This window comes from Rhea americana, unplaced genomic scaffold (genome assembly GCF_003343005.1).
Source record: "Rhea americana isolate MKP2758 unplaced genomic scaffold, rheAme1 scaffold_164, whole genome shotgun sequence".
Taxonomy (NCBI): Eukaryota; Metazoa; Chordata; class Aves; order Rheiformes; family Rheidae; genus Rhea; species Rhea americana.
The window spans coordinates 2,072,331-2,096,952 of NW_028185750.1; the positions used below are offsets into that span (position 1 = coordinate 2,072,331).

At 36.1% G+C, this 24,622-nt stretch overlaps 1 protein-coding gene across 5 annotated transcripts in view; it reads right to left on the bottom strand.

Annotated features, from left to right (window-relative positions):
• The window catches only part of GARNL3 (GTPase activating Rap/RanGAP domain like 3), a 55,201-nt gene that overhangs the window by 10,289 nt on the left and 20,290 nt on the right, over positions 1-24,622 (bottom strand). For 3 of the 5 annotated variants that reach the window (XM_085300503.1, XM_085300505.1, XM_085300506.1), the window contains 12 exons: positions 24,368-24,471; positions 22,889-22,997; positions 19,747-19,792; positions 15,484-15,590; positions 14,473-14,594; positions 13,724-13,828; positions 10,752-10,826; positions 9,883-9,994; positions 9,063-9,161; positions 2,360-2,476; positions 1,486-1,658; positions 1,026-1,184 (listed from right to left, as the gene is read on the bottom strand). In XM_085300503.1, coding sequence (XP_085156629.1) covers positions 1,026-1,184; positions 1,486-1,658; positions 2,360-2,476; positions 9,063-9,161; positions 9,883-9,994; positions 10,752-10,826; positions 13,724-13,828; positions 14,473-14,594; positions 15,484-15,590; positions 19,747-19,792; positions 22,889-22,997; positions 24,368-24,471 — 1,328 coding nt within the window. The remainder of the gene's footprint in view (positions 1-1,025; positions 1,185-1,485; positions 1,659-2,359; positions 2,477-9,062; positions 9,162-9,882; positions 9,995-10,751; positions 10,827-13,723; positions 13,829-14,472; positions 14,595-15,483; positions 15,591-19,746; positions 19,793-22,888; positions 22,998-24,367; positions 24,472-24,622) is intronic. The other 2 variants (XM_085300504.1, XM_085300507.1) reach the window with 1 other exon arrangement.

The window sequence follows — 24,622 nt, forward strand, 5'->3', positions numbered from 1 at the left end:
AATAGCATAGGCTACATAAATTCTCACACTTCAGCCCTGTATTTATTTTACAGTTAAATTAAGAAACTCAAAATAGCATAGGCTACATAAATTCTCACACTTCAGCCCTGTATTTATTTTACAGTTAAATTAAGAAACTCAAAATACCCGTAGAGAGTAGGGGATCCTTTCAGAAAATTTGATTTTCTTGGTTAATATAATTAAAAAAAAAATACAAATTCGTAAGATGAAAATCTCTCTGCTTATAAGGGTACATCAAATTCTGCATTACAGTCAGATAATGTGGTGTGGATTTGAGCACATCAAACRATTAGATACATAAGGTCAGATTAGTGAAGCACTTCCCAGATCACAATATTTACTGTTTGATCATGGAGAGGTGGAAGAGGTTGATTCCATGAACAGCAGCTCTTTGGTTTTCCTTTATACAGTAAGCCTTAATATTTAAATTCCCAGGCCTAAATCCCAGTTAGAAAGGAGCAGTCACTATAACAGCAATATCAATGTAGTTTTTCTTTTTCTTAATGTTATTCATGGATATTTCCAGCAATTTCTTTAATAGATCTAAAAGCTGAATACAAATATCTCAGCCTTACTACATGCAAATATGCAAAGTTGAATGAGAGACCGTTGGTCAACAACTGAATTTATTTTGCTGCAATTTCTTCAAAAAATAAAATATTGAGACTATAAAGAAAGAGCAAAAAGTAAACTATTGACTAAGAAAGGAGAAAGAAGGCTTTGCATTTCTGCTGATAGTGATATTCCAGAGTCTGAGATACAGGCTCTTTCCTACTGTGTCAAATCTTATATTTGCATCTCTTGGGAGTGATTATTATCACGTATCCTAAAAGGAAGAAACATCTCAGAGTCCCCTAAAGCAAAGGTTACAGAAGTGAAAAGTAAGAGACATGAGGAGCTTCCTAAATGATACTTGTAGGAGGTCATCACGGGATGCACTAAATCTGCAAGAAACTATCTTCAGTGTGGTTCTGTAAGAAATTAGTTTCGTGCTGAGAACTTACCTTGTTTGCTTCAACATGATGCAATCTGTAGGACTCCCCAGTACTTTCATTAACTAAATCAAACTGATGACGATACGCTACACAGATCATATTGTCACTGTCTCCAGTAGGTCCATCCACCAGAGTCATAACCACTGGAGGGTCAGAAAGGCATATTTCCTGTAATGTAAATAATCAAATTATTCTCTTTTTCAAGTTCTTACTAAAAGTACTGCAGGTACTCCATGAATTTAAAGCAATGTGCTGTAAGCACAGAAACCTGAGAGGTTACAAGCAGAAACTCGGTTTTAAAAATCTGTTTTCTTTGGTATATATGTGACGGAAATTCATAATACAGCTTCTACTTTAAACTCTTCAGAGGTTCAGAAAAAATAAATAAATTGTATGTCCTTTGCCTTTCCCGCCACAAGCTGAGTGCTGCCCAGTCTGGAAAGATAAGTAGTGATTTGATTACACATACCCGGATGTACTGGAATTCCTCTACTGGAGATTCAGACGATGATAGCAGAGAGCTGCTGGTTAAACTGTTGCATGGATTATATTTCTTTGTGACAAGTAGTAGTTTGTTCCGAATAGCCACAACAATCCTCAGCTCACTGCCATGGTGAGTATTAATGGCATACAAATGGCAGCCTGAGGAAATAATGCTCTAGATTAACTACTTGGGTTAGGGCCTGCTTTTTTGTTTTGTATTTGTACAACAGTTAATACAATGCAGCTCTGATGCATGACTAAGATACTTTAGCATTAYAGAATTACAATCCCCCCAACGTTGTAACATTCTCTTCTAGAAAAAGACAAAAGGCTATGACTTTTTTGAAATCTCAYTGTTCTCCTCTTATTAAGATTTGCAAGTAAAAGACTAAGTTACAGATTTTTACTATTCTGCAGGTTCCATCCTTCTAAAGATGCTTGCTGCTGCAGATCAGAAAATGCTTATATCTACTAAAATAATCTGCAACACCCAAACTATTCTAAGCATTACTTTTTAACAGAAATTTGCCAGTGTTCCTCACCCTTAGTGACTTTTACTTTAGTCTTGCATTCTTGCATAATTCTTCTTGTACCCCTGAATTCTGAAAGTAATATATCTGTTTCTCTCTAGAGCTATTTTTTAGCAGAATTTGCCAAATAGCTTGATATTTTTACAAAGTACTCAAATGGCATGCTGGACTATATCCAAACTTCTTTTCACATATAAGCTTAATAAAGYTTGAATCGACTGTCCGGAACAAAACTGAAGCTTAATACCTACCACAGAACTAATAAAACCTATGTCAACTATTGCCACAATACCTTAGTGGATGCTTTTAACAAAGAGTAATAAAAATCACCTTTTGTTCTCTCCAGTTTATTTTCTCTACAGTCATATTTGCTCCTTATCATCTGCTTTGTTTCTATATCTTTTTGGACAGCACTCAGTCTGAAGACAAGGAGACGAGAATCCTTTCCTGAAGGATGGAGAGAGCCAGGAAACAACAAACCATGAAACCTGCAACAGAGTTTGAAAGCCTTCTGGAGGCAGACTGTTTTTCTTTGTCAGTTCTTCAAAATGTAGGCAACTTAAAGTTCCAAGGGATATTCAAACTGCAAAAATAACACAGTATTCACAGCCATAGCTAAACCTTTTGCTTCCAACAAAGATAGAGATGAGTGAAAAATATAACCCTAAGTCCAAAACAAATAAATAAACCATGCGCTACTGTTTCCAGTTAGACATGAGCAACTGTTAAGAATAATTTCTTATTCAAGAACCATGTTTCTTAGAATGCATGTAAGACAAAGGTAATTTCTTTAGGTGGCATAGAATTACTGGACTAGCTCAGATACCTGGAAAAATTAAACATGCTTTCTTAACATACAGTGTGGATCCCACTGGTGGATCCTACTGTAAATTCAAGAGCAAGATCAGAATGGATGCTGCCTTCCATTCCAACAGAACGTCAATATGCATGAGGGCAAAATCTGGCCTTTGCATCACCTTCTTTTCCTGTAGCAAGCATAAAGAGTAGAAAAACATGAACCATTCCTTAGGTCTACCACAATCTGAAACATTGCTTAATCAGACTCAGACAAATTCTCACTGACAACACTGACTAAAGGAAAACAAACTAAATGTAATCCCTCTCTTGTGTACTTGTGGAGTTCATGAAAGAAGAATGGCAAGCAGCATTCAGCCTTCTAGAAGGAAGTCTGAAAAACATTAGCTAAATCAAATGTTCAGGRACAGTATTACTGCCCTCATCAATTCAGTATCTGCTTTGTAGCATTCAGTTAGTTATTCCAACATAACAACGTGATGATTTCAGAAACAGGCAAATTTCTCAAATAAGCAAAGGTTCTAAATACAGATTGCTGTGGTGGGGACAAGTCTTAATAGTCAGATGAATAGCAAGGCATAGAAAATGCACACATTAGCCATTTAGAATGTCAAACAAGTTATCAACAAGTAAACTAAGATGCAGATGTACAGTGTGTCAACTGCATGCTTTAGATCTGCTTTAGATCTGCCAGTAATGGCACTGCAACTCAATGGAATCAACAGTGAGCCTGCCTCTCAGCAGACATAAGCAATGACCTTTACTGATCTGTTCTAGCAGACTTGCTTCTTTCCAAAACTTTTTTATTCTTGATTAGTAAGGCTATCTATAAGGTATTTCACACTGTACCTGAGAATCTCCTTAACACATTTGAAATTGTCCTTATCCACGGCACTTAAAAAGCTAACATCTTACATGCTAGATGCAACAATTTGGGGTGCTGTCTGCTCAGAAAGTCTCAAAGCTTATTGCCAGCTTTCAGAAGGTGCAAATTATAATCCTCACATCCAAAGATGAATGGCTGTCACAGCTGACTGACTGACCCTTTTTGTCCATCTGAGGTCCGTAAAAAATTTGTGGTGTCTTGCTTTAAGAAAGGAATAAAGAGTGACTACCAAATTCATGCAACATTTTAATTCTATGAAACCAGAAATGTAATCAAGAACATGCCTGTTCATCTATTTCATTTGTTTTTGGTTTTAAGCTAAAGAAGTTATTGCCGTAAGATGAAGGTAGGTTATCCTTTCTGATGTAGAATCAGCTGCAACTCTTATGACTACCACCACATGCAATGAGATCAGAAAGATAGCCTTTTATTTTTTTTGTAATCTAACAGAAAGTGCAGCCATTCAAGACCGAGAAAAGTTTATTCTAAATTTATTACCATTTTATCCTGGATTTTGCCTCAGACTAATYATTCGTTCATCCAGCGGTAACCGCTGCGCTCAGTTTTCCTAGCTGAGCAACTACTCCAGCTAAATATTTTGYGAGGATTCCTGGCTATTCAAACAATTCCAAAACACCGCATTGCGTACCTACAGCAAATCTCAGGAACTTTCTCTGAGCAATTTGAGTGGCTACACTATTAAAACAAACAAACAAACACACACCACGGTTGTAAGCCTGCAGACAGTTGGAAGTATGCATTACTATCGAAATTCAACACTGTCATTTTTGGAGGTATTTTGTTCTACGTTTGAAGCTCTAGACTAGGATAAGAGACCCTCCTCCTTTCAATATAATCAAATATAATGACTTTAAGTGTCTTCCATGAATTTCTAAGTATCTTCTTTGGTCCCCAGATGCAGCAATAAGATAAATTTATGCTGACATAAGAGGCAATTATGAAAAAGATCTAGGTAGGTGTAAGGAATAAAAAAGATGCAGACAACAACTGATGCAATATCTAGCTGTCTGCTGTGAAGGCTGAAACAGTGAGCAGAGCAGAGCAGAAACAATCTAAGAGGGTTATGGCAAACTTCAGAGGACCCTTTATGCTTCTCTGAAACATGACATACTTATCTCTGGGAAAGTGCTATGTATGTGCAACAGAGAATGACAAATATGATAAATTTTGTCTTTGGTAAGCATTTTTATTAAGGCAGAACAATGTCTTCTGCTTTTGCTGAAGTTGGTATTAATAAGCTTTTTTTAAAAAAAGGAATAGAGGTAGAGATCCCCTTAGGTCATGGCACTGCAACTCAATGGAATCAACAGTGAGCCTGCCTCTCAGCAGACATAAGCAATGACCTTTAATGATCTGTTCTAGCAGCTTCACAAACCTTCAAAAACTTCAGATATAACTACTCTTTTCAGATCTTTAGAAGTCTCCCGTTCTCCAGGTATGTTCAAAGATCATTGCAATCTTCACCTTTACTTGTGCTTAAAAGAGCTCTGTCCCTTTGATAGGTATGTCCTCTAGGATCCGTCACATCTCTTTCAGGATACTAGCTGCTTTGCAGACCTCCCAAACACCACTGCTGCAGTGTTAGATCTGTGGCTGTCTATCAAGATGCCAGACTATCATCTGAGCTTCTTCACAGTTTTTCTTTACCTCCTATGGACTTGAYTCATGTAAGTGAAGGAGCTCTTCCTCCTTCCCTCTCACCTCAATGGAAAAGTAAGTGGTAACAGAAAAGCTGTGTTTGGATGGCAAAACAGATCTATTTCTGTGCTCCGCTGGCCTTGTATCTCATTACTGGGACAAATTTAATCAATATTAGTACAGGGATCATTGCTACCAAAGTAATTCATCCCGTTATCATTGATATCAGTATAGCTAATTTCTTCAATGTCTTCTTCTCTGGAAAGGCTGACTTGAAATAGCTMTTGCTGATAGTGTTATCTTCAGCTCCAGTTTCATTGTTAACATTTCCTCTCCCTCAGAAAAGTATGGTATGCTAGAAAGTAGTGGGAGCAATACTTGTTTCTTACAAGAGCTGCCTGAAGATGATCTCAAGCCTGGCTGTTACGAATCATTGCTGCAGAAATACTATACTCTATATGAGTAAGTTCATAATACCATCCCCAAGTTTTCTGCTAGAGTCTTAAAATGTCACTGTTTCACATTGATGCACTTGAAGCATACACTTTAAAAGTTAAGATTAAAACATATGCTTAACTTAGCATATAACACTATATGCTAAAAATCCCACAAAACCTTTAACACTAGTTTATAAGTCCAGTATGAGTATGCTTTTGCTTATCTAATTCATTATCCTTCCCATTTTTGCTGTATCAGCCATCTTCAGTGACCATGGGGACAGAAAGGAGGTCTCCAATAGGTCAGATGGCAAAACAGTGCTTGAAGCACTTTCTGAAAAGAAAGGGCAAGTACGATTTCTATTCTGCCCCATATTTTAATTTCAATATGGTACACAAATGCAAAATAGGAGGCCAGAATATTAGCAAGCTTAAAAATAATCTTAAAAAAAAATCAGGAAAGCATCCATATTAAGAGTTAAATATCTTTGCACTTTTTTGAAAGGATAAATCTTTATCAAAGATATATTTGAAGTATAGTGCATTGATACCAGTAATTCCTTCCTCAAAAAGCCTCACTACATCTTTCTCTCCAAGTTTGACTAAACAGTCTAACAGTTTGACTATTAAATTTAGTGATCTGTTCTAGTAGCTTCACAAACCTTCAAAAACTTCAGATAAAACTACCCTTTTCAGATCTTTAGAAAAGTCTCCCATCCTCCAGGTATGTTCAAAGGTCATTGCAAATGCCTTTCAAACAGTTTCAGATAGTTTTGCAAGCATTCCAGGGTCAATTTCATCAGAACCACCCACTTTAAAAAATATTTTACTCACTTAAAAATTTGCAATCAATTGTCCCACTAAGTGTCTTTCTCCTCTCCCACTCCTTACCATCGCTGCATTGGGCAGAATAGTGCATCAACAATTTATTTGTTCCCACGAAATGTTTTCTTGTTACCTTCTATGTCTATTGCCAAATGTATTTGATTTTGTATTCTGACATTTCTGATTTTGTTTCCATGTTTGTTTTCTTTCATGTTCATTCATACATTCCTCTGCTTATTTGTTTGCTTACTATTAAATATACACATCATTCAATATGAAATTTTCCTTTAGATTTTTTTCTTCTATTCTGTGGAGATTATTTTGCCTTGCTTCTGAAAAGCTCACACCAACATCACTAACAAATTTTATTTACAAAGACTTCTTATTTATACATCTACTTCATCAGCTGCTATAACAGATGCATTTTCACTGACAGATATAGTTTCACTGACAGACAGATACAATTAACAGAGTATTTAAGGATGAAAAATGTCATCCTGAAATACAAACATTTTGAAAAAAAAAAAACCTCAATACTAGGGATGAAGCCTTATCCTTACTGAACACACTCTGTGCAAATCCCAGTGATACCAAAGGAACTATGTTTTACCTTAAGTTTGGGTTAATGTAACTTCAGCTAATACGAAACAGACAGACATAACATTATAAAAAACAACAAAAAATTATAAATATTTTCTTTGTGTTACATACAAAATCTTGTACTTGCTTTATGTGTATGCTTGCTTTGTGAATTTCAAATCACGGACTTTCAGGAAAAACATAAATACAGATAAAACGAATTTGGTAGAACAGTTGCAGGGTAAGTAATTTCCTCCCACCCTTTTGCGTAACGGAATAGACATATAATCCCGTTAAGGTGATTTCCAGGGGGTGCTGAGTTCAAATAGTGGCTGAAGAAACTACTTCCCAATTTCTGCATCAGCTCTGGATCACAAATAAGTTAAAACTGTCAGGAAAAAGGACAAAATATGACAAATTTTTTAAAGGACGGGTAAAAGTCCTTTTTGTTTCTTCCAAAAATCTTGTTGCAAGTGGCAAGATTAAATTACTTTCTGGCAGAAGAAAAGGAATTTCTGAGATAGTAGCAAGGTTGAACATGATTCAGGTTAAGAATGCTATTAATTTTCTGTAGAAATTCTATGATATTTGGGATGTATATTCTGGATGAGAAAATCGAGGTTGTGGCCAGATGGAAAAAAATCTCTTTTGAAAAACAGGCTCTAATGAAATTGTTCCTGCTGTTAATTTGTATATTTTATTGATTCTGATAACATTCCTTCTGTAATAAGTAAACTTTTCAGCAATCCAGGAAAAAGTAGAAATTGACAGAGCAACCTACTCCTTTTGGAGAAAGAAACAACAGAATTAACAGACTAGAAAAGCAACACTGCCTTTGTCAAGGTTTGAGAGGATCATCTTCATGCAGCCTTATATAAAATTCCTGCAAAGAACGTGATGCACCAGCGACCACTTCCTATGCTAGAAACAGTAAAGCCTTAATTTAAGCTCACTAATGGAGGTATTCAGAAGCATCTGTTCCAACAAAAGGGCCTGACAGACAATGCTGAAGGGTTAGGAAAGGTATTTAGGATCCCACATAATGAGCTTTTGCCTATCAGGGTTGCAGAACAGACTAGAGTACAGACCTAGATATACTGCAAGAGAAGGGAAATACTGCCTACACAGTACTACAGGACACACAATATTGGCTAAACACAAAATGGCAACATTTGTCTCTCACAGAGCTTGGGATAGTTTTGTGCTCTGAGAGGTCTTCAAAGAGGACCCCAGGCATGGAACATGACATATTTTCTCCGTCTGTCATGACAAATTTTCTTTCCTAGGAACAAAGATGCAACTACCACAGTAATTTTAAATAGAAATACATCATATGACCAGTGTTAGGTTTGCCTTAACAGGTCCATGAATCTGTCTGACACGTCTAGAGATTTTTTTCCATTCTCTTCAAAAAAGACCAGCTGTATGTGACAGCTGCTGTATGTACTCCCTTTTTAAAAATGAAGCATCAGACAGTTGTCTGTCAATGGCAAGCGTGTCTCACAAAACATGCAATCTCTAAAACCATGGGACTTGCGCGTAACTGAACAGTGTCTGAGGAGCCCACAGGAAATGGGGAAAGGGAAAGAGGTAACAGCATCTCTAAAGGAAAACAATAAAAACTCTAAACCCAACAAAACAGTAATGGCTGTGATGTAACAAAAGGTGATTGTATAAATCTAGTACTCCAGGAATTAAAACCTAGAGTGTTTTTTCACGCTTCTTTCTTTAAGATGCATAGCTTAACTATTCCYTTCTACTGCTGTTTCTGCTGAGTAACAGTGAGCCAACAACATTCATATTAGAATCAAGGAACAGGGACTTGTCCCACCTTTTTCTGTTCTGGCAATCAAAAGATCCAGAGCTTCCAGCACATGCATCTGCTTTATTTGGAGAGTTTTATCAAATACTTGTACCAAAGGTTGACCATCTAAAAAGGAAACAAACATTTTCTTTAAAATTCTGCAATTTGGTAGAGGGGGTTTTGAACTATTTCATTCTTGTAATAAAAGCCTCATTCTTTTCTAATGAAAATGAAATAATCTGCCTAAGTCTGCTATGTATATATCTGTATGCATCATAGTTGGTATTTCCTTAAGAGTGTTTCATCATTGCCTTGGATGAGATTATATAACTGAAGTGTAAAAGAGACCTTTCCTTTGGGAAGTTTGAGAATAATCACTGAGAACTAACTTCATCCCTCAGTTCTGACAGCCCTGTGTGACCCACAAAGGATAAGGAGTCAAGCTAGGAAAAATCATTGCTAGGGAAGTATCAGGCTTTCTTTGCCACATAAGCCTTTGGCTTCATGCTCAGTAGTATCATCAAGGACTAAGAAATCCATACAGAACATGTAGATACTCCTTGAGCTTGCATTTGATTTCATAAGTCTTTTCAGCTAGTCAAGAGAACATCATTGGAAAAAACAAGGCATTCAGGAATCTGCACTGAAATTGGTTCCCTAATACGGCTTGATTTTGGTGCAGGGAGAATTTTTGCAACTAGGTTACATAAATGTAATAAATTCATTTGAATTTGTAACTATAAGTGAGGAGCTGCCAACACCTGAATAGAGTTTATGAACATACATTTTCAGGAATTTAGTAAGATACGTAAATAATTGACATAGAAACACTGGATCATCTACTAACCATCTACTAACAAGATGCCAGCGTCTGTAGAAACTAGCAAGGACTGGCCCCAAGAATCCGCACAGACAACCTCATGAGGAAAATTGCTGCAGAAAGACTGGGATTCCCAAGGCTATGAAGTAACATAAGGTATATATATAAGTACACTAGGAAATAGAGATCATAAAGACACAAAATGTGATATACAGTGACAAGTAGTAACAGATATTTTTGGCATCAAATACTACTCAACAGTATATTTTTTGAATTTGAGATTGCAGAATTTAGCTTGTTTTCTTACAGAAGAAATATTCTCCCTATTACAGAAGACTAATAGATATAAGCTACATTTCTGGAATACTGGAATCAAAACCCATGCAACTGATACTCAGCTCACTACTTACTTCCCAAGGTCCCCCCACCCCCAAACAAATATTAAATATTAACTGAAGTCTCTGAAATTCTACAAGCACTTCTGATGGTACTGTATATAAGATGTACATAGAGAGCGGAAGATAGAAAGCCACACTTTCCTATGCCCTGGAGAAATTTGGCACCACACTGGAAACGAAAACATAACTGAATTTTGTTTTAAATTTGATGAGAAGTTAAAAGATGACTGCATATGGAAAAACAACTGTTCTCAGATATAAAAATATTTTGACATTCTTTAAGCTTAAGAGGCGCTTCTAGCTCCAGATTCACTCTTTATTCATTGAATATTGYCTGCAGAATCACTCTGACACTATACATTGCATCTTTGCTGCAATAGCACCTGATTACAAAAGCAAATAAATATTATGCAAACTTGGGATGCAATGACACTCTCAAGGGCATTTAGAATGCCACATTTTCTAATAACTCTTAGTCAGACAGATGGTTACACTCACCTCCTTTTTACAAAGGCTTGTGGTTGCCAAGTTAGTTGGTGCATCCCCTTTCACAGTGGTTTTCAATTTCAAAGCCTAATACAAAACAGATGCTTTATTTAAATTGAGTTTTTGTCCAAACTATAAGGAAAGGACAACTTAGGAATACAAAGTAGTTCCAGCTTAGAATTCTTATTAAGTAATTTTCTCAGGCAAGAAGCAGTATTCCTTATATCCTGAACAAACGCTGCATTAGTTGCCAGATATCTGCTAGATATCTGCTAAGCCAAAAAATACTTTCTTTTCCCCCTCAAGGAACAAAACCTTAAAAATCTAAAATAAATGTCAAACAGTAACAGAAAAGAAAAGCAAACAAAACACCTCAAATGACAAAAGCTAGTCACAATTCATTTTTTCTGTTAGCTGGATATTGGGTCCTCATATCAGTTATACAAACAGACCTTTCATTTGCAAAATTATACACTAAGTGAAACCATATATGCATTGTTGTGGGATGTCAGATATATTGCCACAGTATCACATACTCTGCCACTACCAATAACTAGAAATGTGCTGACTCTGAAAGGACTAAAAGCTCTAGAGAAACACTGTATAAACAAAGTTTCAKTGAGATACAGAACAAGCCTATTTAAGGTATCCTTTACACCTTCATTGCTAAAGATCTTTAAAGGCAGACCAAAATCCAGTGTTCCTACAMAGCAAGGACACATGAAATTGTAAATTACATACTCCAAATTCACTGCCCTAAAGTTTGCCCACCACCATGTATAGTCTCCATCAAGTGGTAGTAATAAGCTGCATGCACTATTTACACATTTGAATTACACGTGATATGGAGATGAAATATTTAATTGCTTTAACATTTGAATTCCATCAGTCAGTAGTACTCATCTTCTTGACAACAAATACATAATTTAAATATACTGCTGAGCCAGTCAGTAGGGTTTGTCTTCTGTCTGACAAAACTGGCTATAACAAAGGGACAGACACACTCACAGTTAGAAAAGAATGATCACAAACTACTTGAAAGACATGCTATACCATTCAAACATATAGTTCATTAATTTGAGGAAAACTTGCAGCAAAGGAAAAGATTTAAATGTGAAGAAAAGTTCCAAGAAAAAAAAAATAGCATAAGCTTATATGTTAACCACATATTGGATTTCCCTTTGAAGAAGATTATGCCTAAGATGGYGGTATTGTTAAAGAACCGTTCCCAGTTACATTTGCTCAGTGAGCAGCAAATTCTTAACAGCTTTTAACTGGGGGATAATCAAGTTCATAGGTCCCTGTACTTTAGATAACCATGCTTTTCTTTAATTTCTGTAAATTCTGTAATTAGTAAACCCAGGAAATCATTTATTTGTTATTTCTTTACGGATATTAAAAACATTTACTTTTATTTTGACGTCTGTCTAGAGTTGCAAGTTATTTCACGGTGGTTGAGGGAGGTGTGGGCAAAATACAAAAGAAAAGACCTTGCAGCGCTGCCAATGCAAGCTTTAACAGCCCTGAGATCCCTTAGCACCAACTTCTGCAGACTAATCTTAAGCTCGCAATGTGACATTTTCTTTTGGAAGTGATGTTCTTCACCRTCAATCATTATCCAGTATATTTCTGGCATGCAACAGGACAGTAGGGACAGTACCTGAACTTCAGAGGTCTGTTGTTCGTAACAGGAAGTAATATTAAGAAATGTATTCAAGAAAGAAATCAAGAAGTCCTTTGAAATAACATCCTTTTAAAGGCTTGTTGAAAAATTCATTCTTACTGAATAATGTTACAGAATCCCCCAAAGACTGATCCTGTTTTTGTAAAGTGGCTGTTCGGTGGTGTGTCAGTTAAGAGGCAGTTATGAACTGCTGGCATTAATTCTACAAATACATTTGTATCAAATATGTTCTTCAGTTTAGAAGCATACAAAAATACAGATTCAAAGACAGTGCACACTTTGAGCTGAAATGCACACTTTGGCTCAGCTGCTTACAGAATTAAGCCTTAACCCACCAGCTCTTTGCCACCAGAGAGGGAGGCCTTGCTTCTTCCTCTCTTGTTCTTAACTATCTGGCTCCACTCTCTGCCTTTTACTGGATCTGGAACTTGTCAGACTCTTTTCATGATTTAACTCAATCTACTGATCTAGATTAAAAATAGAGATAGGGAAGAGTACTGTGTTTTTTTTCTTTGTTTGTTTGTTTTGCTAGTTTAGTTTCCTGCTGGGTTAGTGAGTTCAATTAGCTAAGAAAAAAGGTAGTCTTTACATAAGCAGCAGAACTATGTAACCAGCCCAGAGACAAGGAGGAAGAGACAGGGGAATTGATGGGCAGAGATACTTTCTTTTTCAGCTGCAATGAACTGTGAGATCAGATCAGCCTGTCTTCTGCACCATCTGCATCATCAAAAAGTTTTACTTCTCATTAGATCAAGATGTCAATAAGCCCAAAGACGACTGAAGGCAGTCTCTGATCTGTTCAAACACCTTTATCTTCAAAGATGTGGGGCAATCTCTGATTTAGCAGGACTCTCAAAACTTCTTCCTAAGCTAGTAATAAGTAAATTTTAAGAAATTCAATCTTGGAACTTATTCAAGGACTCCATGAAAGAGTACTTGAAAGCATACAGAAAGACAGATCATTTTTTCTCCTGGGATACAGAAATCAGCTGCTGTACAAAAAAAAGAGACAGACCATTTAGGTTTGATCCTGTAGGACAATTTTTCCAATCATGCTTTCCAYTTATGTTTTTTATAAAAATATTTGCAACTATGTTATTTATCTCAGATGTTACAGATAAATACTTTTATTCATATTTTACTTTAAAGTAAGTTAAAATAATGTAATACTGCAGAACTATTTCTGACCAGAGAGAACTGCATTAAGCCCTGACATAACTCCATATACTAATCAAGTTATAACAAGATGGGTAACACAGTCTTTCTAAATATAGACACATACTTCCCAAATTGAGCCTACCTGACCAAGACGGACAAATTCTGCTTGTCGAGCTTCCTCTTTTTTCCGTGTTGACTTTGGGGACTCTGGTAACACATCACTAAAGGACCTCCTATTGAGCATGTTCTAAAACGGGAAAAGGTGTGTTTTTTTTTTTTTTTTTTTTTTTTTTTTTTAAACCGAACCAAAAGTTTTTCTTTTTTTTTTTTTTTTAATTTAATCTGATATCACTTAAATTTTCTGTCCTTTTGGGGTATTTTCCTGCCATGATGAACTTAACATTATAGCTTTTCAGAGGACAGAAATCACAACTCCAATCCTTTACCGCTTTACTTTTCAATGTGTCAGCATTTACCAATGTTACATTCTGTAAGATTATAATAAAGACCACAGATATTAATACATTTATTTAAAAAAAAAGTTTAAGTAGCCCTATTTAACTAAGAAAAATAAGCAGGAAAAAATCATTAATTTTAGAAGTATTGAACTTCTCTTTTCTTGGTTAAAATTCACCTCAGGAGTAAGTCTCTATCATTCTGGAGTGAAGTTATCTCATGGTTACCCAAGGGTAAGAATGATCCAAATTTACACATAACCTAACAAATAAGTGCAGTTTTTATGGTGAATAGACTATAACAATTAATATTTAGCCTAGTGTACACAATTCAGTGCTTATCACAATGATTGCCTTTTTAAGCAACAGAACATTCAATGTACTAATGAGAGCAGGAGTGGGTATATAAAGAGTACAGAGATCACTAATGACTTACATTTACCTTGTGTAGATCAGGCATTAGGTCCTGGTATAAAGAGCGAATCAGCATGTCCAAAGTGCGTTGACGTTTCTGAGCAAACGTTGGGGTTTCCAAGGTAGCTTTTTCCCCGTTTATTACTAAAATGAAGTAAGAAAAGAAGATAATTACTTAAAAAGGCTTTGCTACCTTTCACTGACTCTAAATTGTCTCTTTATACAAATATTTGTTTCTTCATGAGGAATTTAGATTTGTTTCCCTTCTCACCCATATTTGAGTAAATATCAACCCCTGAAGCTTAAAAGGGTTAAAAAAGAAAATAATAAAAATACAATTGTACAAGGCATCCCAATAACCTCCTAACTGATATGAAAATGAAAGACAGACTTCTACTCAATTAAAGTACTAAATCAATTTAAGTATTTTTTAGTAATGTATGTGAAATGAGTTATCAGATATGCTCCTCTCAGATGTTTAATTTTAATTATCATGACCAGGTCTCGAAGTCTTTGTGGCTGATTTAGAAGGGTAAGTAAACAAAGTGAAATCTAGAACTGAATCACTGCAGAACAAAAAATTCTTAATGGTGCTAAAATTTACTATTGTCCATGCAGCATGCATTCAGAAAAGCTTAATTTCCTAGGTTTTCTGAGCTGTTAACCTAAYACCTTTTATTACTAAATCTATCTAACCACATTGTACTTTTTTCCAAATCTCCAAGGCCCTTAAGAAAATACAAAGCTAAATACAGCTACACACTCTGAAAACGTAAAGGTCAGTCTGAATCTAGCAGTCTGAGTAGCATAACTGCACAGAAATTCATTTTTTGTCAACCTGAGTGGAACAGTTTGATAGAACTGGCATCCCATCCACTCTTAAGAATTTGGGGGAAGAGGGGGAAATCTGTACAGAACTGTGGCATACACAGGAAAATGTGTTTACAATTTACCACATCCTAAGCATTTTGAATTTCAATTTATTAGAGCACTTACTAAAAAAGTGTTTTTAGCAGAAGAAGAACTGACTTACATTTCACTAATACAAAATCCCTGAATTCCTGGTGATTTGTAAACACAGGTGGGGATGGAAGGGGAGGCCCAAAGAGAGGAACGCTTTCTTCTGAAAATATTTTCAGCCTATTGAAAGAACAGCTCTTTACTTGTATTGAAAGTCACATTCAAAACTCATCATTTCAACAGGCACTATTCAAAACAGAAGCAAGAACTGGAAACTGTTTTCAGGGTATGTGTTAGGTAAGAACTTCCACGGCTCTAACAACAAAAGAAAAAAAGAAAAACCATAAATGGGCACAGAACTATTCAACTCAGACCAAAGTTCTTCATTCTTTAGGTGAATTAACACTGGAATACTAACAGTTACAACAGAACTTTGTAGATCTGGTATTGGCAAAAATCCAGTCTTTTTCAAACTAAGCCATAAAAAAAAAAAAAAAAAAAAAAAAAAAAAAAAAAAAAAAAAAAAAAAAAAAAAAAACACAGTTAGTTAACCAAAACATTTTCTCCTTGTAGATTTCCACCTTTCCTATGCCTTCACCATACACACAAAAAATCTGATTCTTTCTGAATAATGATAGCTACTGCAGCTGAACTTTACCTTGGGAATAGTTAATTCACTTTTGCTAAGGAAGTAAGAGACAAAATGGCTTACATGACAGTTGAATCTGTTGAGATTTTTTTTTTTTTTTTTGAATCATAAAGAACCCAGTATAGCTAGAATGAATGGCAGGTACCAAATCTGTGCATACAACACACTCAGCAAACCACAGCTTCTTTAAGGAAAGCAATCATTCTTTGATTTTTCAAATAACAGTCTGCATAATTTTCTTCACTATAAGCTAGAAGTCAGACAAAGACCATCCAAGCAGCATATGCGGCTGACACAGGTCACAGCAAGGTGAGTGGTAACAATAATATATTAACTCCACTGTTATACAAACTAGTCAGAATTTGCTTGTTCAAAAAGCAGCAGAGGTTGCCTGGTCTTGGATCAAATGGATTCCAATATATTCAAATGGTCTTTTTTTTATGAAAGTTGCATACACAGTCTGAAATGCTGTATTACATTTCAGTTGTTGCAGGAATATTGATCACCATAATCCCTGTTTCACAGATTCAGGATACAATCTCAGAGATGCCCTATATCCATTTTATTCAATCCAGGTAAAAGGCAATCATTTATCCCTACTCAAGATGTAAAATCTTCCTTGGCTAGTGTAGAAAGAATTGGAAGGGGAAAACACAACCAAACCAAACAATAGATTTCTTTATTAATGCAAAATTAAAGTCATTTGAAGCAGAAATTCAGGGTCAGACCTCACAGTGGCATGGCCGGTGAAACAAGGAAAACCTGTCTCAAAAGCCTGGACTTCTATTTCTCTTGTTTGAGATTTTGGCCACTTGGAAGACTGTTCTCATGGAAAAGTGACAGAAGGAACAGGCCCACAGGCCTTAGGTGATGGGACTGAGAAATGTAATTAAGGCAAGCTGAGACCCAAACGTGGAAACTGCTTATCTGGAAAGAAATGAAACAAAAACAAAAGGTCAATCCTGTAGCGAAGCATATCATACTAGCCAAAAATACTGTGTGGTACGCACTATGGGATAATGTGTTAAGACCAGCTGAATGAAGCAAGTAAGGAATAGGCCTAATTGATCTAGTAAAACAAGTCACTTATTTAGAGAGGCAATTTTATCCTGTTTATTGCTACTCTCTTTTCTAAATAAAAAGTAACTTTAAAAACATTGAATTTGGCTGGCTTATCTAGTGACTATTAGCTAACAATTAGAACAATAGCTCTAACCTCTTGAAGCCTAAATAGGAATGGATGCCCACATTTCTATCCCAGAGCAAGAAGGTAAGAAGAAAAGAAGCAGCAAAGCCTGCACTGCACACTGGAATCATGAGCACACTCTATGCCTCTCTAACTTGGGATGGTAGTTTATGAAAAGCAAACATGCGGACAATCAGTTGAAAAAAGAATAAACAATGACACAAGGTTCTCACAAAATCTTAAGGCAAAATATAATTACCTCCTTTCTAAAGGAGGAACTACCAACAGGCTAGGCTTGTAGACTTTCAGCTCCCAGACCTATTTGGCATACACATGCTCTATCTCTTACACTCAACATTGAGAGTAAGAAGAATAGTGTGAAACTTCTCTTCCAACGTGTCCCAAAGTAGAGACTCAAGAAAAGAAGGTAAGACAGGTGAAATCACATGTATATACGAGCAATCTCTCTTGAAGAAATCCAATTAACAATCCACTTTCTTCTCTCCACATTCTTGTGCACTTCCACTGTAAATGATTTCAAGTAATGTGTAAGTAGTTGAAATTGCAGTTCAGCAATTAAGAAGTATCAGACTTCTACTGATAATGATCAAGTTCTGCAGGTAGGCAAGACAGTTTAGTTGGTCCTGTAACACTAAGATAATCAACATACTGTTAACTGTACTGCAGCAAGAACAGATTCTTTTATAACTATGAAGATAGCTCAGCCTGTGAAGCATAAAAAAAATCTCCAAAAGCAAGCCAAATTTACATATGTTGGAATGGCTGGAAACAAGTGATTAGATCTGAGCAGCAACTTCTGAAACCATGGAACATGGCTGGTACCATTTGTCTATATTGTGCTTTGAAGGAGAGGCCGAAAAAATACCTTCGGTACTTGTACTGTAATACCTAGCTATCAGAATGACACAGGSTGTCCAAAAAAGCACCAGTGCCAGGTGATCAGTGCAAGGGATATTGCTGGTCTCTTCTCCAATCTGTTCAAGTCCTCGAAGTCATGGCATCAGCAAGGAAGAAGGAAGTAAAACCAGCCTACTTAAGGGCCCTGAGAAAACATTTCCARAACTACACTGTGCACAATTCCTTTCTTTTCACTACAAAGCAATTCACCTCAARGGAGCAGATGAAACATGGCCAATATCCAGCTTTGTCCTGCAATCATGGGGTATAATGATTGACCAACAGTTTAAAATTTGGCTAAATAACAACTTTAGCTGTGCAGGCTCACACAGTGCACAGAGAGTACTAGGAATACACACCCAGAGGCTAACGGATTGACATCCCCTCCCATCTTCCCAAGTTTTTATTTCTGATTTGGTGTAGTACAGAGATACATGGTTGTTCCAGTTTAAGGCATAATTTTCATTTCATGCTTCAAAGTTTCCTGTCTAGTGCTGCCTAAAACAAATATTTGGGTTTCCTAATGCAAATTCCTTAGGCATCAGAGAATTTAGCATCTGAGTTGGCAGTGATTTCAAATCTGCTCAATCCTGTCATTAGAGCTCTACCTGAATGCAAAAGCAATCCTCCYGTTTTTTTGGCCTAGTTGAAGCAGTAAATGATTTAGCATACTTCCAATAGAAAAGGGATTATTCTAGGCATTAGTGGTACTTTGAAAAGCAGCAGTAACAGTAGCAAGTCTATGTGCTATGCTGAAAACTGTAGAACTTGTTCTTAGCTATAGGGTGGCTTTTTTATTTCTCATTACTACTCACTTGGGTCAAGCCCATGTTGAAACACTTTCATGTGCTCGGCCAACGCCACCCTGTTGCTGTTCTGCTTTTTCCAGACTAATAGGTATCTCTGACATCTCACCATTAATTTCAGGCCAACAGTTGGGATGAACTATGTGGCAAAAGCCACATTGTGCATTAAAGCCTAGGCACTAGGTGGCAGAAGTGCTTGCTTTGCTGTTCAGATTCTGGTGAGACCAAACAGATTCAGATTTGGGCAACACATGCCTCCAAGTGCAAGTATCGCACAGCTAATCGAGAAACAGATGAAGAATACATTTACCAGTAAAGCTTCACTAGGTTTTAAGGTACACAAYGTCCAATTGTACATCTACTACTCAAGGGTGCTAAAAATGAGCTTGTTTGCTCATCTACAACTGAACACAGACACATTAGAATCTAGGCTACTACAACATCACATTTGATTAATTTCATCATACATGCACTTCACTACATCTTGTTGACATCATCAGGTCAGAACCTTGTGACATATCTTTCATCATTTTGTTRCATTTTATCTAAAAAATAGTTTGCCAACTTAAATCTACTCCAGAATGCCATTATTCTGATGGTTAGAAACATATAATTCATAGTCAGTTTGCAGCCATCTGCATGCAGGTCTGTATTACCCTTCAGTTTTAAAATTTCTTTTTGCTTCCTGGCATACAGACAGGTGGACAATACAAAATGTTTACCTCTCTATCCCATTAGAAATTTAATGCGAAGAAATTTGTTGTGATCAGCACCTACCTGTAACTATCATTCTGCTTATTATATCTCACCAAAGCAAAAATATCTGCCACACTAGTTAAGGAAATTAATCCAGTATTAATGAAGCTCACCTGTATTTTAATAAATTATTTTTTCTGTAACAAAGGCAGATTCAATAATGGTCAAATATATGAATCAATGTAAAGACATAAAATATTCTAGACTACGCATATTCTGCTATTGTGAAGGAGGTCTCATACAAAAGTTTATTATATCTGAACAACAATTTTTTAAAAAATGAGCCACTAGCACAAATACAAATTTCTAGCCATTATAAGAAAAAGAAGGTATGCCATGTAGTTTTGTATTTGTGATTAAAAATTCTATTGATTTTAATTAAAAAATATATTCATTCTGAAGGTTTCTTATGCTGAAACTTCCATTGAAGAAAAGACTCCCACAAAACAATTCAGCTAACAGAATCATAAGAAAATAGAGAAAAGTAATGGAAAGTGGGAACGCACAAAGATCTATTACCAATCTTGATTCATAACTTAGGGCAAACCTTGGCAAAAAAAGAGGAATCCTTATGGTTGCCTTATGAGATAATTTTATGAAATCAATTAGAGATTTCTTGCTTTGGTCGACTTCCTTAACACTGTACCTAAGCTTTTCAGTCCTTACAAACAGCGTCCAATAAAACCTAAGTCTGAATAACTTAATGGGCTCTAGTTTGTTCCGGATAGAATGAAGAGACCATTGCCTGATCTTAATGGTCAGACCTTAATGGTTCTGACCACTGACACTGGAGACTGCACAATAAAAAGACTTATGACAGGATTCAACTGTTTCAGCATAAGCATTCAGTGCTATTTAAGATGCTTGAGAGTATACTGCCTCATCTTCAGCTGCCATTGCAAGAAGGGCACATATCTCCTGTAGGCCCTGTGTCATTCCTGCCAGACCTACACAGACTCTCAGATATGCTAGGACATCTAAAATGACACAGGATGCCTTTACCTGGTATCTCAGTYCTATCTGAAGATGACACATGGCAAACCATCTAAGCCTGTTTAGCATAGTATCATGTAACCTTATCCATGTTACAGCAGTTATCATTACTATGTGGAGCAGCACTTTACAGTATCGGCAAGTTTAACTTTTCCTACTGTAGAAATAACAAAAAGGGGGTGCCAGAGTATGCAAAAATGAATAGGAAGGGCTGCTAACATCATATTTGACACTGACCGCTGTCAACCCTTAGGATTTCTTGGGGACACTTTTTTCCCTGCTATAGTTAACTGAAAACATCAGGAAGATGATATAAATCCATGGACCAGCTGTGGATTACTTACAGAGACCTAAATGATCACAAGTTCTTATGGATTTAGGGAACATGCCCCAACTCACTATGAAAGTAAGAACTCGATTCAGATAAAGGAAAGCAATTCCTTGAAACTGAAGATACTAGGTACATTTCTGAATAAGGCATTGATCATAATTCAATGGGACAGTCATGTCCCTGAGGGAAAGTGAAGTCCCCTCAAACAGGCCTGACCTTTCAGAAAGGTATCCAGGACCAGAACAGCACCTCACTATTGGAGTGTTCTGCTGAGTGTTTTCAATGCATCAGCTCTGCATTAACTGCAATGCACTCTGCATTAACTTCAAAATGTTTCTTAAATGACAAAAAAAGCCGCCAAAAAATCACTGTGTCATGGATTCAGAGTGTAAGGCMAGGGCTCCAGCAACTTTCCTGCTATGCATATGTGACAATCATGTGAGCCTATACACTAGCTCAAAAGCATTTCCAAGTTATATAATGATGTTAGAACACCAACATGTAGCTCCTCAGTCTCTTTATGCCTCCTTCCCTCGCTCCCACCAACAAAACACAAGTAAAGCTGTGAAGAACTATCATCTCCTTTGTGCAGAGGCACCACATCAACAGGCAAGTATCAGTCTTTTAAAAAGGTTTTCTTCTAAGTTTGGTCAGCATCTTTGTTAACAAGACGCAATAAGCCGAGCACTTAGCCCACATCCATCACTAAAGAACAAGAGGCAAGTGGACAACAGGGGATGTCAGAATTGCCCAAGACAAATTGGTGCCAGGCATCCCATGCCCAATGAGGCTTTTGAACCTTGAAATGTTTGTTAAAATCCAAAAGAGTGCAACATATAAGCTGCATCATAACTAGTCCTCCCAACAGCAATGAGGGAATAATTATTCCTTTTTTTCACTAATGCTGATAACTCAGGTAAAGAGTATCAGATATACTCAGCAAACACCTCTTTATAACAATATTTAATTGGCTGTAATATCAAAAGATTATGTGTTTTTTTTCTTGAAGCTTTTTCCATTAAGAGCTTAAATCTCACAAGACAGACAACTCACGGATGAAGCTACCAAGAAACCTAAAGCTCTAACAATAAAAGTAGTCAGCATGAGAATTAGGTTAAGATGTCATAAGCTTTGTGATCTTTTAAAGTCCTAGAAACAGAGCACGGATAGAACTCAGGTTTTTCTTCTTTAGTTACATATGTCATCTAGACTAAGAGATCCTAGATTGTGATGGACCACTGCTGTGATCCTGTGATAAGTGGTCCCAAGCAACTGGCTACTGGTTTTTGGAACCATATTGTCTTCACAGTGTTTTCAAATGAAAATTTGAGAAAGTTAGGCTGTGATAAATTTTTAGCATAGATGGTGGTTTATTGTCCGAAAAATCTGAGAACCACTAAACTGAAATACATAAATATCTAAACACATCTAGACATTAAAAGGAACATTCAGGAGTTAATGCAAAATCACTACATTACATAACATCCAAATAATCACATTATTAAATGAAATATTTTCTGAATTTAAATTTTATGGAATGTATGAAATTTAATTTGTAAAAGGATCCATATAAGTCTTGGTTATAAGATTTAAAATCATATTCCTGTTTTAGCTTTCTAGTCTTTTGAGTGGTTCAAGGTAAAAAAAAAAATTTTTTTACATGGCAGACCAAGAAATTCCTAATCAAGCAGCCAAAGGTAAAGAATGCAAGAATGCAATTGTCGCTAGAAAATATTTTTCCCTCCGATAAATAGCATACCAGAAGGAGTTAGAAGGATTAAAAGTAACGTTATTCTAAAAAAAGTAACCACAAGAAAAAAAATAAGAAAAAAAAGATACGTGTAAAATGAGAGCGAATCATAGATGGCTTAAATGCTGGAGAAGACTCTTCTCCTTCCTGAAACACGATAGTGACAATGTCATTTCCAATATGTCTCTTCCTTTCTACCTGAAAAAGGACAAACACAATGACTTGAATGAGATCAATGCCTTAACAATTCTGCGCGAGAACAATGAAATACAACATTCCTAAACTGCCGGTAAGAGAAATGAAAGAGGAAGTATCACCAATATGATTGAAGCCTATATAAAATAATTATTTAGCTGTAACCAAGTAAACTTACCAATGGCATGGCACTAAACACGGCTGTTGTATGTTGCACATAAGGCAGCTGTTAAAACAGCCACTACCGGGGGCAGGTTTAGCTCAGTTGGTCAGAGTGTGGTGCTGCTAATGCCAGAGCCGCGGGTTCAATCCCCGTATGGGCTATGCTGAGGGTTGGACTAGATGATCTCCAGAGGTCCCTTTCAACCTTACCATTCTGTGATTCTATGATTCTATTGCATATTTTAAATTTGGCAAAACACTAATATTCATGAGTTGGGCATGGAACACCTAACATTCTAAAAAAGCAAATCCACTACGTGAAATGAAAGGGGAAAAACCCTGATGTTGTGTCACTCTTTAAAAAGACTAAATTACATGATTGGCCTCCAGCTTCTGCTGTCATCTTGTCATCAGTCAAAGGCAAAAGCCTGAAAAAACTGACATGGAAATTAAAAAAAAAGACACTGAAATTATTTATATCTTCTAATTACCTTATTCTAATATATAACTTTGCTTAAAAGAGAAAACAACGAAGAAAGTAATTTGCAAACAATCTCAGATAAATCACTGTAGATATCTGTGTACATATAAAAGCATATGCTTTTATATATATATATATATTATATAAATGTATATATTATTTTCTTATAATACATAGAAAGGTTCAAGCAATGGACAAGAGCATCTTTGCATAAGTACCTAAGTACTCATCTGCTTCTTTACCTATGAGAGGGTAACGGTAGTGCTTCAGAGTGCTTAAGAACAGTGCTTAACAAAGCTTGCCACAGTTGTTCACATGCTTACAAGGGAAATTTCCTTCAAGCTACATTAACAACTGATTACGTGTTCTATACTATGTATGTGAGTATTCTGACTATTCATATGTAAGTCTAATTTCCATCCTTCCTAAATTCTTTGAGGCAATGATATTCTTTCAGCAGAATTCTACAAGTCACCGAAATAATAAAATACTTGATCAGTTTTAAATCAATCAATATTTACATTCTTCATTATGGTAGAGAAGACACTTGTGAAGATGTGATGTAGTATCTTCATAACAAAAATTACGTATAATTTTGAGAAAAAAAATAGCAAGTCTTGAGTTTCACATTTCTAAAATATTAACAAGTAAAAATAATCCCTGTTTTACGTAAAAGAGTTCTGGAGGGTTTGATTTTGAAAAAATAATAAAAATAATGAAAACCATGTACCTGCTGCTTGTTCTCTCTAGAATATGGTAGCATGGTTGAAACATGGAACATAATTTCATGCCCTTGATAAACTGTATAGATGGAAAAGGATCCTGTTGTATCATCTGCAAAGGAAGACGAACATTCACAGCAGAAATATGTCTTTAGGTTTTCTAAGGATTAGAAGATACTTCACGTCCAACTACCAAACATTCTTCATCCCTTTTTCTGATCCATCATTTCTTGCTAAACACATTTTAGAGTATGTCCACGCTG